At 39.9% G+C, this 15,647-nt stretch overlaps 1 protein-coding gene across 2 annotated transcripts in view; it reads right to left on the bottom strand.

Annotated features, from left to right (window-relative positions):
- Positions 1-15,647, bottom strand: part of EXT2 (exostosin glycosyltransferase 2) — a 130,527-nt gene that overhangs the window by 19,967 nt on the left and 94,913 nt on the right. For both annotated transcript variants that reach the window (XM_012790422.3, XM_012790441.2), the window contains one exon: positions 15,326-15,492. In XM_012790422.3, the coding sequence (XP_012645876.1) occupies positions 15,326-15,492 (167 nt within the window). The remainder of the gene's footprint in view (positions 1-15,325; positions 15,493-15,647) is intronic.

The raw sequence follows: 15,647 nt of genomic DNA on the forward strand, positions 1-15,647 counted from the left end.
CTGGTTCCAAACAATTATCTAAAGAGCGAATTCATGCTAGTGCTCTATAGTGTGTGTTTAAACCCCATGATCTCTTTGTGGAGAATAAAGCAGCACAGAGACTTTCAAATTACTTATATATTAATCTATCCCCTCTATTTCCAAAAAGCGACTTGGGTTGGCTTACAATAAAAGGCAAAGCTAGAATGATGTCCAAACTGTCACAACAAATGTACTCAACAGCATTAAAAATATATATCCAGAGATATTCCATCTACCTTTAAAATCTTAATCATGATATCAAGTTCTAGAAAGACAATTCAATATCAAGTTGAAGTCATACAAGATTAGAGATGGAGAGATTTGAGTATTCTTACTTTAACTCATTTATGAATTTAACTCACAGATACTTATTGAGCTCCCAATATTTTTTAAATTAAACAATTTATTTTGAGATAATTGTAAATAATTGTAGATTCAAATGCGGTTGTGAGAAAGAATGCAGAGATCCTGTGTACCCTTCACCCGGTTTCCCCCAATGGCAACATCTTGCAAAACCATGCTATGATACCACAACATGATATTGGCATTGATGCAATCAAGGTACAAAGCATTTCCATAACCAGGAGGGTCCCTCCTGTTAATGTTTTAAGACACAACTGCCCTGGCTCCCTATTCCTGACTCCTGGCAACCACCCATCTGTTCTCCCATTTCAATAATTTTGTCACTTCAAGGAGGTTATATAAACGGAATCATATAGTATATAACTTTTTGGGAGTGACTTTTTTCACTTGTCATAATTCCCTGGAGATTCTTCCAGGCTGTTGTGTATCAATAGTTTGTGCCTTTTTATTGGTGAGTAGTATTCACAGTACGCATGTATCACGCAGTCACCCACTGAAGGACACTTGGGCTGATTTCACTTTTTGGCAATTACAAATAAAGCTGCCTGCAAACATTCACATACAGGTTTTCATGTAAGCATAAAATTTTATTCCTCTGGGATAAATGCCCAAGGATGCAATTGCTGGGTCATATGGTAGTTGTATGTTTAATTTTATAAGAAACCACCAAAACTGTCTTCTAGAGTGGCTATACCATTTTACGTTCCCTGCAACAATGTATAAGTGATCCAGTTTCTCTGTATCCTCACCAGCATTTGCTATTGTCATTATTTTTATTTTATTTTTTTAGCCATTCTGACAGGTGTGTAATGATATTTCATTGTGGTTTTGTTTTGCATTTCCTTAATGGTTAATGACGTTGAACAAGGTTTTCATGTGCTTATTTGCCATCTGTATATCTTCATCAGTGAAAAATCGACTCATGTCCTTTGTCCATTTTCTAACTAGATTATAGGTTTTTTACTGTTGAGTTTTGAGAGTTTTAAAAAATATATTCTAGATCTTTAGTCCTTTGTTGGATGTGTGGTTTGCAAACATTATTTCTCAGTCTGTAGATTATCTTTTCATTCTCTTTACAAGGTCTTTCTCGGAGCAAAAGTTTTTAATTTTGATGATGTTCAATTTATCAGTTTTTCCTTTCATGAATAGTGCTTTTTGAGTCAAGTCTAAGAACTCTTTGCCTACTCCTACATCCTGAAGATTTTCTTCTCCTTAAGTCTCTTCCTAAAAGTTTTATGGTTTTATGTTTTGCATTTAAGTCTGTGATTCACTCTCAGTTTTTGTACGGGGTGTGAAGTTCAGGTCAAGACTAAATGTTTGCCTACGAATGTGCAATCTTTTGGCACCATCTGCTGAAGAGGACAGCAAGGAGAAGACCAGGACTCTGTAAGGAATACAGAATCATTTTACTTTGAACTCCTTATAATTCTACTCACAGGAAATATACATTTATAAAACTAAGTTCAGTGTCCAAACATATCAAATTCATTCAGTGAATAAATACTTATTGAGCATCTACTACGTGTTAAGTACTTAGGCATACAGTAGTAAACAGGCAGATACAATGCCTGTCTGCACAGATCACACTAGAGGGGATTTTTTCAATCAAACCCAGATTTCTGACATGGATGTAATTAGTGGTCCTGGTTGTGAGAAGTTAGCCTCTTCCTTTCCTCTCTAAGAGCAGAGTGTCAACATGTGGTCGTGACCTCTGCCCAACCCCTCAAATCTTCAGCCCAACCCAAAGGCTGGTTGGGAATCTAGAAATATTACTTGTAAAGTTTGCCAACTCTTGATCTAAACCAGCCAACAGACAGTAGCAAATACACTGCAATCATGATTAATGTGAACACTAGGCACTGATTTTCAAACACCAAGAATAATGTGATCTGTGCGATGAGCTATAAATCCACATTGATTAGTTCATCTTGCTTACTAGAGACTCATTTCATAGTTGTTAACATTTCTATGGTCAGGGACTACTCTGACCCTTCAAGTTTTCTCTCTTTTTCAAGTTTTCTCTCTTTTCTCCCCAAATGTGGAATCTCTATATCTAGTGCAATAGCAATCACAAACACTCGATTTTGCAAGGAGTTGTACCATTTTGCAATGCGTGTTCAGAAGCAATGACACCGAGCTTTCCTCTGAAACCTACAGGAGCTGCCCTTCTGCGGGGACTGGGGAGTTCAGCCTGGGTGCTGCTCTGTCCTCTGTTTCCCCTGGCCCTGTGCCAAGCCCTGCCCACACACCTCCTCTGAGCATCTCTGTCATAATCAAGGCAGACAAGCAGCCCATGATGGGAAATTCCCCCTATCCCCAAACCATAAGCCAAATTCTGAAGCTCTGAATTCCTGAAGCAGCCAAAGTTCCCCTGTAATCAATCCCAACGAGACAACAGGCAGCTTTTGGAACAATAACCCTCAGACATATGGATCCTTTCAGGGTTGGAATATCAGTGCAGATATCTCCTTTTGAATTGGCGGGGAGGGGGAGGAAAGTACACATTCTTTAAACTATCAAATGTACCAACACCTCTTTAAAATAACTACCCCATATTATGAGCACTGGCTCTCGAGGCACAGCGGTACAAAGCCAGGTGGCCTGGATGGTGCGGCAGACAGGAAAGATGCCCAGGCGTGGTGAGGAGAGGCGGGGTGGGGCACCCAGGGCTGGCCGTGGGAAGGTCAGGAGGCGCTTTCTTACCAGGGCTGCCTGGCACAAAACGAGCTCTCATGGAAAACATACTGAAACCAACCGACTGGCCTTGCTTGGGATGGAAGTCCGTGAAGACTGACCCTCCGACGGGCAGGTGTGCCAGCGGGCAGCACGCGCCCTCCTCTGCGGGGCGGGGAGCCGCTAGTCCTATATGGATGTCTCATTGACGGCTATGTAAACAAATTCTGGACTTGCTGTTTTAATTTGCTCAGTGGGGAAGAAAAACGTGCCACTCTATTGTAATTCCCAACTGGGTGCTTTTTTCAACGATCAGATGTTATTTCAATGTTCAGCATACATATTCGATTTCCTTCCCTTAATATTTGTTTGACTTATTCTCCAATGGGGACTGGGTGCTTTAGAAAAGCTCCGAGAGGTCAGACTTCACCGCAGCTTCCCTCAGCACCTCCCTGGCTTCTGGCAGGCTACCCCGGATCTTCTTTCAGCAGCGCTTGCCGCCGCCACGGTACACATGGACTATTTTCCCTCCAGGTCCCGTGAGTCTTCAGGGTGTAAATCAATGCAAGCTGGAGATAGGACAGACCTAACAGATTATTCAGTTCTCCTACAGGCTGAGAAACAGAGAGCCTGAAGCAATGTAGAAAATGCCCCAGGGAGATGATCCTCTAAGAAAGAATGACTCACCTCTGACCGCGGTCTTCCTCGTGTCTCCTCTGGGAAGCCCTGCCTGTACCTTACAGGTGGAAACACTCAGAAATGAGCTGTTTGGCCATTCTCTCTTCTGAAGACAACAGTCTCTATAATGGCAACTCTTCACGTACTTCAAAAAAGTGAAAAACGGAAGAGACAGACAGACAGATGTCCTTTTCAATATGGTACTGACATTACTGCCAGGCTCAGGAAAGGAACTCAGGGGGAACTGTCCCTCACTCAGATATATACACATGGCTCAAAGAAGCTTACAGCCATCAATTTCTTTAGACATTTAACGAAGAGGGCACACCATAAGGCCTAAGAAAGTTACAGTTTTCGAAAAGTTCAGCTTCAGCAAAACGGTTTGAGTTACAGCATAAAGCTTTAGTGTCAGACCTAGCACAAAAGCTGACCCCGAATACCTCTGGCAAGGTCTGACTTTGTACACGCCCAAACGGGTCTGGCTCACTGTGGTCTGAGCGCCTGCAACACACCAGTAGCCACGTGAACTGACTAGTGGATCCACAGTGCGCTCCAGGTGTAGCCATTGTCCAGATAAAAGACAGAAAGACTCTACTTCCAATCTTCCCAGTCACTACCAGTTCAGACCCTGTGAATGCTCAAGGACCTGAGTCACCTAAGAGGTCAAGGGATGTAAACCTAAGGTGCTGGTACTCACTGAAGGCTGACATACTTCCAATAATGATATTACGCACCCACTGCAGATATGTGTCTTGCGTTTCAGCTCCCCCATTACGATGCTCCCATTTTATTAGTCTTGGCCATGTAAGACCTGAGTCTCTCAGTACCCTAGATGAATTCAAGGGTGGGCTTGCCCTGGAACCCATGCAGGATGAGATAGGTGATTTCATGTAAAATCCTTCTGCAGAGACCCTCCTGGATTCCTAACAAATCTGGGCACATTTTCATATTTAGGACTCTGGGGCTTAAATCTAGAGACGTAAGCAATTAATTCCCTGTTAGAAGGATCATAACCACAAGACTGTGAGAAGCAAGTTCGAAGCTTGTTTGACATTTATTTGTTCCCCAGACCCAGTATTTATAGCACCTCCATTGGCAGAAGGTTTGGGGATGGCTGAACTGAAGGACAGGGATAGACTATTCTTTTTTTAAGTTCTCTACTAGTTTTTAAAGGAGGTTATTATAAAGTCTAATTCTAGGATGGGTTGTTTCTTTCAGACATCATAGTGAAAAGAAAAAAAAGGAGATACTTTATTTAGAATTGCAGATTATATCATCTCTCCTGCTCTCCCTGGATACACATATAGACAGCTATAAATTTTACTAATTATGTTTAAAATGTAAATATTATATGTAGAGTCTCAGCTCTGGAATTCTCTAACTAGCCACGCTTGGCCTCTCAGCCTGTCCATTAGCTGGCCCTCTGTTGCCTGACCAACCTGGCCCCCACTGCTCACCAAAACCACAGCCCACCCTAGTCACACCCATCAGCTGGCGACTCCCCCGTGCAACCACACGCACCAAGCTCATCCTCCCGCTGGTGCCCAGCCTCTTGGTGCTTCTATCAGGAAAACCCATCAAAGATGATTTTCTGTTCTCATGAAAAATTGGGGCATTCCATGCTACTATGCTGTCTTCCCATGACTCTTTGAGAGCATATACTGCTACTACCTTGGGGAGCTGTGTAACAAAATAATACAGATAAATTCTCACAATCTGTTAGCACCCAAGAGGTTTGACCAATGCTACCAGCTACAGCAGGGGTCCCCAACCTGCGGTGAGCTGTATAATTATTTCATTGTATATTACAGTGTAATAATAATAGAAATAAAGTGCACAATGAACATAATGCTCTTGAATCATCCCCAAACCATCCTTCCCCTGCTCCCCAATCCGTGGAAAAATTATCTTAAATGAAAACGGTCCTTGGTGCCCAAAAGGCTGGGGACCACTGACCTATAGGATACCCAGGTTGTAAAAGGAAGAGCACCAGCATTTTGTGTGCCTCTCAGCACACAGGTAAGCTCTTAGTGGATTCCCATTCTCACATGAAGTACTGACTTTATAAAGAAGATTACTAGCCAAGAGCACTTCACATCTCTCAGGTGAAAAATGTTCCAACACTTAAGTGCTACTAATAATTTTTATGGTTGGAAATGAGGATCAAAGTAGGAAAGGAAAAATAAATTCACGGGTTCATACATTCAGCCAACTCTCCACGGCTCATTTTCTGCCACATGTTTTAAACTGTCTCTCTCAAAGGTGGGGGAGGGGAGGAAGAATAAGTTGCTTTTTATTTTCCAGCTCCTTAGGTCTGAAATAAAAGCAGACAGACGTGGGGGGAAAAAAAATCAAACATTCGAGTAACACTATACATTGCTACTGTTCCCCTAGGAGTTCCCCGCAAATGAGTATCAAGAACTCAATAGATACTTTCCTGGTAAAATACATAAACAGATAAATAAATTATCCCAGGCTGAAAAGAATTTCCACATCTGGTAGCTCACTAGAGCTTGTCAAACAAGTCAGAAACACGCAGGGCCAGAGAAGATCATTCCTAGCTCCTGATTTCAGGGCTGGAGAGGGGATGGAACATTTCCCAAAGCCCTTTGCCTTCCAACAGGGAATATGACCCATCTAGATAGACAAATAACCTCTCTGTTTTCTTCCAATTAAATAAATAATGACATCCAGTATGAGGTCCAAAATGTCTGTGTGCTCAAGTCACAGACATTGGGGAAAAAAGGCCTTCCCTACAGATCTAGCCTTTCATTCCCAAGAGCTTGCTATGGTGCACCTTTAAGGGTTATATTTGATGTACATTTAACACTTTAAAGAACTAACTTAGCCTCTTTGCAGTTACCTCAGCAAGAAAGCCTGAAGTGACAAGACGATCTCTAAGGTCCCTTCACATTCCAACACTGTGTTTCTTTTTAAAAGAGCGTCCCAACTGGGGTGCTAGGAATGGGTTACAGGCGTGCGGAGATCTGACCCTCTTACTGGATCAGCCGTGAGGCCTGGCGGTGGGTCACACCTAGCGTGGGAGCCGCCTTGCCTGTGTATCCAGTGCAGACTATTAACACCACCTGTTTGTGCTATGGTTTGACCAAGGCTGGACAAAGCACTGCTGTGGCTCTAATAACTTCCTCCAAGAAAGGGATTCTAGACTTTACCATCAATTTTCAAGCTAATATTCCAGGTATTTACCTTACATCTCTTACCTCTTAGATTAGGCCCAAATTTCTTTCTCGTAACTTTGGTAAGTGTGTAATCTGTGAGCTGGCCTTTAGCCTCTGCTCTATGTTCCTTAAGCAAGCCCTGGGGCCTGTTTCTCTAAAATGGTCTCTGTAAATCAATTCTTCCAGCCCTTTAACACAAGCACTGCCTCAGGATGCCTTCGCACTGGAGAAAACTGCGCTGGAACGCTGGGGCCTGAATCTACATGTTACACCTCAGCAAAAGTGTCATCAGGAGCATGAACACAATAGACCCTGGTTCACCATATTCTGCTCCTGCTCCTCCATGAAAATAACTTCTGTAGTCTCCTCTCAGTCTCTAACATGCTGCTGGCTCTCGCCTACAAATATCCCCAGATCCTTGCACATGTAATCTGTGTTTCACAACAAAGGGAAGGAATTTGACACTTTTTATGCACACAAGTTTGGTACTTTTCCCACAAGGAATCGCATCTCATGGGTTTGCCTGTAATTCTGATCCCTTGGAATCATAACACCCAAAGGGCTCTCAAGGAAGTCATTTGGTCTATTCTCCTGTCTCCACGTAGAACTAGCAAAACCACTCTAGATGCCAGAGGATGGCTTTCCTCTTCTAAAAATTTCCCAAATGGGAGACTCCTCTGTTCCTCCAGGTTTCTCTAAAAATTCTTTGCAGCAACAATTAAAAAGATCTGTTGGCCGGGCGCGGTGGCTCACGCCTGTAATCCTAGCTCTCTGGGAGGCCGAGCCGGGCGGATCGTTTGAGTTCAGGAGTTCGAAACCAACCTGAGCAAGAGCGAGACCCCGTCTCTACTATAAATAGAAAAATTAATTGGCCAACTAATATATATAGAAAAAATTAGCCGGGCATGGTGGCGCATGCCTGTAGTCCCAGCTACTCGGGAGGCTGAGGCAGGAGGATTGCTTGAGCCCAGGAGTTTGAGGTTGCTGTGAGCTAGGCTGACGCCACAGCACTCACTCTAGCCTGGGCAACAAAGCGAGACTCTGTCTCAAAAAAAAAAAAAAAAAAAAAAAAAGATCTGTTGCATGGTTTCTCTTTGATTCTCACATAATACGTTGTTTAAACAACTTTTTAATTTTAACTAGGATAATGAATCTATTACAGAAATGATAAAAGCTATAGAAAAAATAGAAGAAACGGAAATGCTTATTTCAGAGAAAAGCAACCAGGGGGATATCTGTATTATGTTAAAAGTGCTGAGGTAGCTAACCTTACCTCATTGACATAGTAAGAGCATTAAATCTACAACTACAAAAATGTGCCCTCTTTTAAGGTGCACATAGAACATTTACCAAAATAGACTTTTTATGGGGCCATACAGTCTTAACACATTTCAAAATAATAAAAATCATACAAAGCATATTTTCTGAACACACAGTAGAATCAAACCAAAAATTAGTAAGAAAAAGATTTAAAAATTTGACAAAAGCTATGTACTTTTATATAACTATGGATCAAAAAAGATATTACAATTGAAATTCTTTCTTTCAGCTTTGTAAAATATTTGTTATTGACTAATAATGATTGTATATATCTATGGGGTACAATGTGATACTTCAATACATGTATACATTGTAGAAGAGCAAATCAGGCTAATTAACATATCCATCACCCGGACACCTTGAAGCTCTTACTCGAGGGGGGAGAGGGACATGGGCAATATGTGTAACCTTAACACTTGTACTCCCATAATATGCTTAAAAAAAAAAAAAAAGACAAAAAAAAAAAAGGGAGATGAGCTTGTAGCTTTGACTTGGGAGGTGCAAAGGCAATTTATATGACTAAAGCATTTGTATCCCCGTAATATTCTAAAATAAAAATAATAAATGAATACAAAAAAATATCCATCACCCAACATACTTATCATTTCTTCATGGTGAGAATATCTAAAATTCACTCTTTTAGCAATTTTGAGATATACATTAACTACGTTCCCCTTACTGTACAATAGATCACCAGAATTTATTCCTCCTAACTGAAAGTTTGTGCCTTTTGACCAACATTTCCCCTTTCCCTGCCTACCTCCCCAGCCTCTGGTAACCACCATTCTACTCTCTGCTTCTGTGAATTCAAACTTTTAGATTCCACATATAAGTGAAATCATGAGATATTTGTCTTTCTGTGCCTGTCTTATTTTAGTTATCACAATGTCCTCTAGAATCATCCATGTTGCCACAAATGACAGAATTTCATTCTTATTTTACGGTTGAATAGTATTTCATTGTGAACCACCACATGTATCACATTTTCTTTATCAATGCATCTGTTTATGGATAATTAGGTTGATTCCATATCTTGGCTACTGTGAATAGTGCTACAATGAACACGTGGGTGTAGATATCTCTTGGCCATACTGACTTCAAACCCATAACCAGAAGTGGGATTGCTGAATCGTATGGTAGACCTATTTTTATTTTTTTGAAGAACCTCTACACTGTTTTCCAACATAGCTATATTATTAGGTTGGTGCAACAGTAATTGTGGCTTTGGACCTTGAATTTTATTAATAAATCATTATAACTAGGCTCCAACACATCTTTATTAATCAAAATAGGAACCACTACAATTAACACATTTGCGCCAAAGAGAAATAAGTTTGTTTATTCCTGTAGCATAAAAATCCGCGCTTTGGGATTCCATAAACTCTTGAAAAGCATTTTCTGCATCATGCTGGTTGTGGAAGTGTTTTCCCTGCAAAACATTGTTGAGATGCTTGAAGAAGTGGCAGTTGGTTGGTGAGAGGTCAGGTGAATATGGCGGATGAGGCAAAACTTCGTAGCTCAATCCGTTCAGCTTTTGAAGTGTTGGTTGTGCGGCATGCGGTCAGGCGTTGTCGTGGAGAAGAAGTGGGCCCTTTCTGTTGACCAACGCCAGCTGCAGGTGTTGCAGTTTTCAGTGCACCTCATAGATGTGCTGAGAAGATTTCTCAGATGGAATGGCTTCGCAGGGATTCAGAAAGCTGTAGTGGATCAGACCGGCAGCAGACCAGCCAATAGTGACCATGACCTTTCTTTGGCGCAGGTTTGGCTTTGGGAAGTGCTTTGGAGCCTCTTCTCAGTCCAACCACTGAGCTGGTCATCGCTGGTTGTCGTATAGAGTCCACTTTTCATCACGTCACAATCCAATTGAAAAATGGTTTGTTTTTCCAAACGAGAAGAGAAGAGGACGACTTCAAAACAACAGTTTTGTTGATTTTCTGTCAGCTCATGAGGCACCCACTTATCAAGCTTTTTCACCTTTCCAATTTGCTTCAAATGCTGAATGACCACAGAATGGTCCATGTTGAGTTCTTCGGCAACTTCTCGTGTAGTTGTAAGAGGGTCAGCTTTGATGACTGCTCTCAATTGGTCGTCGCCAACTTCCGATAGCCGGCCACTGCGCTCCTCGTCTTCAAGGCTCTCGTCTCCTTTGCAAAAGTTCTTGGACCACCACCGCATTGTACGTTAGTAGTTCCTGGGCCAAATGCGTTGTTGATGTTGTGAGTTGTCTCTGCTGCTTTACGACTCATTTTGAACTTAAATAAGAATTTGCTTTTTGTCTAACATCATTTCCATAGTCTAAAATAAACATCAAATAAACAGCAAGTAATAACTCATTAGCAAAAAAACACAGCAGGAAATGCACATTAAAATGATGTATAACATAACCACATTTATTTAAGAATGTATTTCAATATCAAAAGGCAAATCTCAACAGTGCTAAAACCACAATTACTTTTGTACCAACATAATACATTTCTACCAACAGTGTATAAGGGTTGGCTTTTCTTCACATCCTTGCCACTTATTTTTTCATCTATTTGACAGTAGCCATCGTAAAAGATATGAGGTGATATCTCATTGTGGTTTTAACTTGCATTTCCCTGATGGTTAGTGATGTTGAGAATTTTTCACATATATGTTGGCTTTTTGTATGTCTTTTTTTGAGAATTATCTATTCAGGTCCTTTGCTCATTTTTTATTGACTAGTTTGAGTTCCTTACATATTTTGGATACAAGCCCCTTATCTGATGTATGATTTGCAAATATTTTCTCCCAATCTGTGGGTTGTCTCTTCTTTATTGTTTCCTTTACTGTGCAGAAAGTTTTTAGTTTGATGCAATCCCATTTGTATATTTTTGCTTTTGCTGCTCTATATCTTCTTTTCTGAAGTAAATGCTCAAATATTTTGTTCAATTTTAATCAGCTTGTTTTCTATTTATTGAGTTGTGAGAGTTCTTTATATATTTTGGATACGAGTCCTTTATTTATAGATGTTTTGAAAATATTTTCCCCAGTCTACGACTTATGTTTTTATTTTCCTAGAAATGTTTTCTTCCCCAAGTGGTATTAATTTTGATGAAGTCCAACTTATCCATTTGTTTCTAAGTCATACAATTTGTTTCCCATCTAAGAATTATTACCTAACCTAACCACACTAAGATTTTTCCCTTGTGTTTTCTTCAAGAAGTTTTATAATTCTAGCTCTTGCTAATACTTCAACTTTTTTCAATAACATTTTGTAGTTTCACCGAACTTATCTGGTACATATTTTGTTACATTTTCCAGTATTTCATATTTTATACTATTGCCAGAATATGACTTTTTAAATAGATTTTTGGAAATATAGTTGATACGTAAAAAACTGAACTTAAAGTGCATAATTTGATATGTTTTGACATCTGTATATCCCAATCAAGATGAAGAACATGTACATTTCCACTGAAAGTTTTTTTTCTTCTGGCCCTTTGTTATTGTTCCCTCCTGCCCTTCACAGTCTTACCCTCCCCCCACTCCTAATCTAGGCAACCACTGAGCTTTCATCACTAGGAGTAGTTAGCATTTTCTAGAATTTATATATATATATATATATATATATATATATATATATATATATATACATACATATGTATATATATATATGGAATCATAAAGAATATTCTTTTTCAGCTTGCTTCATTAACTCACCATAACTATTTTGAAAAAATGTCCATGTTGTTGCATGTATCAATAGCTTATTCTTATTTATTGCTGAGTCATGTTCTACTATATGGATGTACCACAATTTGTTTACCCATTCAATTGCTGATAGACTGGAGTGTTTTTCCCTCCAGTTTTTGGCTATTACAATATTTACAATATTTATGGATGCCATAAATATTAATATTAGTGTACAAGTATTTGTGTAAACATATGTTCTTATTTCTCTAGGGTACATTCCCTTGGGAAGAATGGCTGGGTCATATGGTAGATGTATGTTTAACATTTCAAACTCCAAACTTTTCCAACATGGTTGTATCCAGATTAAGGATCACAGTAAAGCTGAAGGGCATGCAGGTCAGAATAATCTGTTCCATATCTTTCATATGCATGTTGGTAATGGAGATTTATTCATTCATCAAGTATTACTGAGTAACTGCCAAATGCAGTTACACAATGAACTGGGTTAGGCACAGAGGATATGGCAATGAACAAGACAGCCATGGTTCCTGCCCTATGGTGCTTATATTCTTGGAAAAAGCAGACATTAAACAACGAAGTTCACAATGAATTATTTTTTCACAAAGAGGTACCGAGTGCTCCGAATCTATTCTAGACTGGGGACTTTCTGAAAACTTCTTTGAGAGAGCAACAGCTGGGCTGAGTGCTGAAGGCTAAGCAGGGATTAATTAAACAGATACAACCCCAAGAGACTGTGATAAGTGCCACAAAGTAGTAAGTTCTGGGTTCCAGTATAACTCCCCTAGGAAATGCAAATTTTTATTAACAGATTTATTTATTTATTCACTAAATCAGTCAAGCCTATCCCAATTTCTGCATGAAAATTAATCATAGTCTTTGGCATAAAAAACAGAATTTTAGGAGCACTACCATCTTTGTCTCCTGAAACAACACTCGATTTGAGTACCCTCTCCAGGAGAGAAATATCCCTTCTGAATAATGAAAATGACAAGCAATCTCTCTCATGTATAACAGATTCATGAATAGAATAATGAAAATAGCAGTAGTAGTCATGATAATAATAGTAGCAGCAGCTAACGTGGCATCTGTAAAGTACATAATCCACTGTCCATCTCATATGTGTACTTACTGAGTGTTTTCCATGTGGTAGGTACTAGGTAATTTTACCCAATGAACTTGATAACTTCATGAAGTAGATATTATTTTGTTACCATTTTACATAGGAATAAACTAAGATCCAGAGAGATTAAATAACAGTACAGTTATTTAATCTTGTGACAGTACAGAAACTTGTGACAGTACAGAAATCTGGGCCCAGAGCCATCCTAACTTATCCATTATAGTAATTATTACACAAGAAATAACTTTACAAAGACCCTAAAGCACCAATGGTAGGAGGACCTGAAAAATTTGTTTGCCTTAGCATCAAAATAATATAGCAATGGATAAACGATATGCTGATAGCTGTTTAAGTACTACTTTTAAGGACCAGTGGTCTCTGACAAACACCATTTCTGGTAAAAATCCTCAGGGAAGATAGCATGGTATCAGGCAAACTTAGATTTAAATCCTAATTCTTCCCTTTATTAGCTTCGTGACTTTAGGCAAGTTATTTACCTTTGCTTCGTCTTGATATAAAATGAGAAAAACAATCCCTTCCTTGTAGGTTTGGGGAAAGATCTCAGGGAATGCACGTAAACACTTAGGACACTGACAGGAACATTATACATTACATATAGAAGGCAGTTAAGAAAGTTGCTCATTGCACAGCATCTGGAGATGCTGATTAATGGACAGGAGGCAGCTTTCTGATATCACCCCTCTAATAAAGATAATATGGAATCAAACACAAGTAATCAGAGGAAAGAGGTAAAGATTCGAGCTCATTGGCATTCTTTGCCGCTTGAAACAAACTCAAGGTTGGAAGAAATCCCAGGGATACATTTAATCCACCTTTCTTTTATTAGACCTCTTTTAGACCAACTGAAAATACTGAAGTGACAGTACTCTGCCCATCTTGGCCAGATCAGTACTCTGCCCATCTTGGCCAGATCATTTTGAACATTCCCTTTCCCCACCTTACTTTTGCCACAAAGATAAACACACAGGTAGAGTCTGAAGCCATTATTTGCAAAGAAGAGAGAAAACACTGACAGAAAAAATTAGCCTTTTTGCCATGACTTGGCTAGAGAAACAAGCAGGCAATTTGCTTTTTTTAAAAATGGAAAGGATCATATATTAAATATCATCCAACACCCTAGAGGCTATGATGTAAAAAGTCATCTCCTAAGACTGAAAATAAATCCAAAAGAGATGAATGTATGTTTTATTAGCTATTCTTATGCCTTTCATTAGCCCATAACTGTATCAACCAGGGCATCAGACATCAATCTATTTCATAATGATTTCTTTTACATTCAAATGAAGCTATGCATTTTTGAAAACCTGGGAAAACTTGAGCCTTTAATTGCTGTTGGTTGTGATGGTAGTAGGAGGGGGGATTCCTATTGCTTTCCCTTAAAATCTGGCTTTAATTAAGGATTTGGAAATAAATTTCTACAATAAATATATGCACCAAATAGGGCTTCATTTAATAAAATTTTACGATTTCTTAAAAACCCCCAAATCTACAAATCTTGAGTTAACTAAAGAAAATGGTTACTTCTCTCCTAAAAGCAGGGTGACCACAGGGATAAATTTTGCCCTTTTCCCCTGTGCCAGCTGTAGCTAACCGACTCGTACACTCTGCGTGCTTAGGTCCGATACCACCTTTGCCCGCAGCCACGGGCCCTGCCTGTGGCCATCATGCATCTCACGTACACCCTGACAGGGCCCATCAATTCCTATTGCTTTTCACCAGGCCTGGGCTCTGCCACTTTCCCCTGGGAAGACCTTTACTGGTCTCCATACTTAACCCCTGAACCCAGCCTAATCCATCAGCCACATTGAATGAACGGTGATAGGGAATGTTTCTCCCTAAAGACAGGCAGCCGGCCTCTCCACTTAAAACTCAGAAAGAAAGCCATCAACAGGGTCTGCTCTGTTTGTCAGTGTCGCCAGCTTCTTCACTTACTGATGTTTTTATTGTTGCGGTGCCCAGCTGCTTGAGTCAAGAGAAGTGCTACTCAGGGAGACATCAATTAAGGGCTTGTTAAATGCTATAAGATGGTCTTTTGAAAATATCCCCTGGGACTCTCCTTGGGAGTTCCCCAAGCCAGTGGCGGGCACAGTCGTCATTGTGCAACAGAGTTTCCCCAAGGTTTTAAAGAGCAGCTTATAGCTTCTGGACTCCACTGGGAGACTTTGAGAAGTTTTGACTTTAGAGAATGAAATATAATACTTCTTTAGGAAAGATAAGCAATAATAGACAGTAAATATCCAACAAAAGAATATATTGTTTAAAACCTCCTTACCTCATAGCCAAACTGCAGCTCGTCGGAGGTCAGCATGATGATGTCATCGTCAATGGCCAGGACGGCCTCTGTCTCGATCTCATCGTACGGGAAGAAACGGTTACTCAACTTGTTTTCAGCAGTCCTCACAACTTTTAATGGAACCCGGATTTTGGGCCAAAGAGAATCTGGCAAAAGATAAAGCAAGGTATTTACTAATCCCCTAACTCTCGTGAAGAGAGAAAGTGGTGAAAGTGTCTTATCACAAATGAGACTGAAGAATCAACTTATATCCATGGCTCTCTTCAAATCCAAAGGCACGACTGTGCAAGGGGAGATTCTT

Source organism: Microcebus murinus, chromosome 4 (assembly GCF_040939455.1).
Source record: "Microcebus murinus isolate Inina chromosome 4, M.murinus_Inina_mat1.0, whole genome shotgun sequence".
In the NCBI taxonomy this organism is placed as follows: Eukaryota; Metazoa; Chordata; class Mammalia; order Primates; family Cheirogaleidae; genus Microcebus; species Microcebus murinus.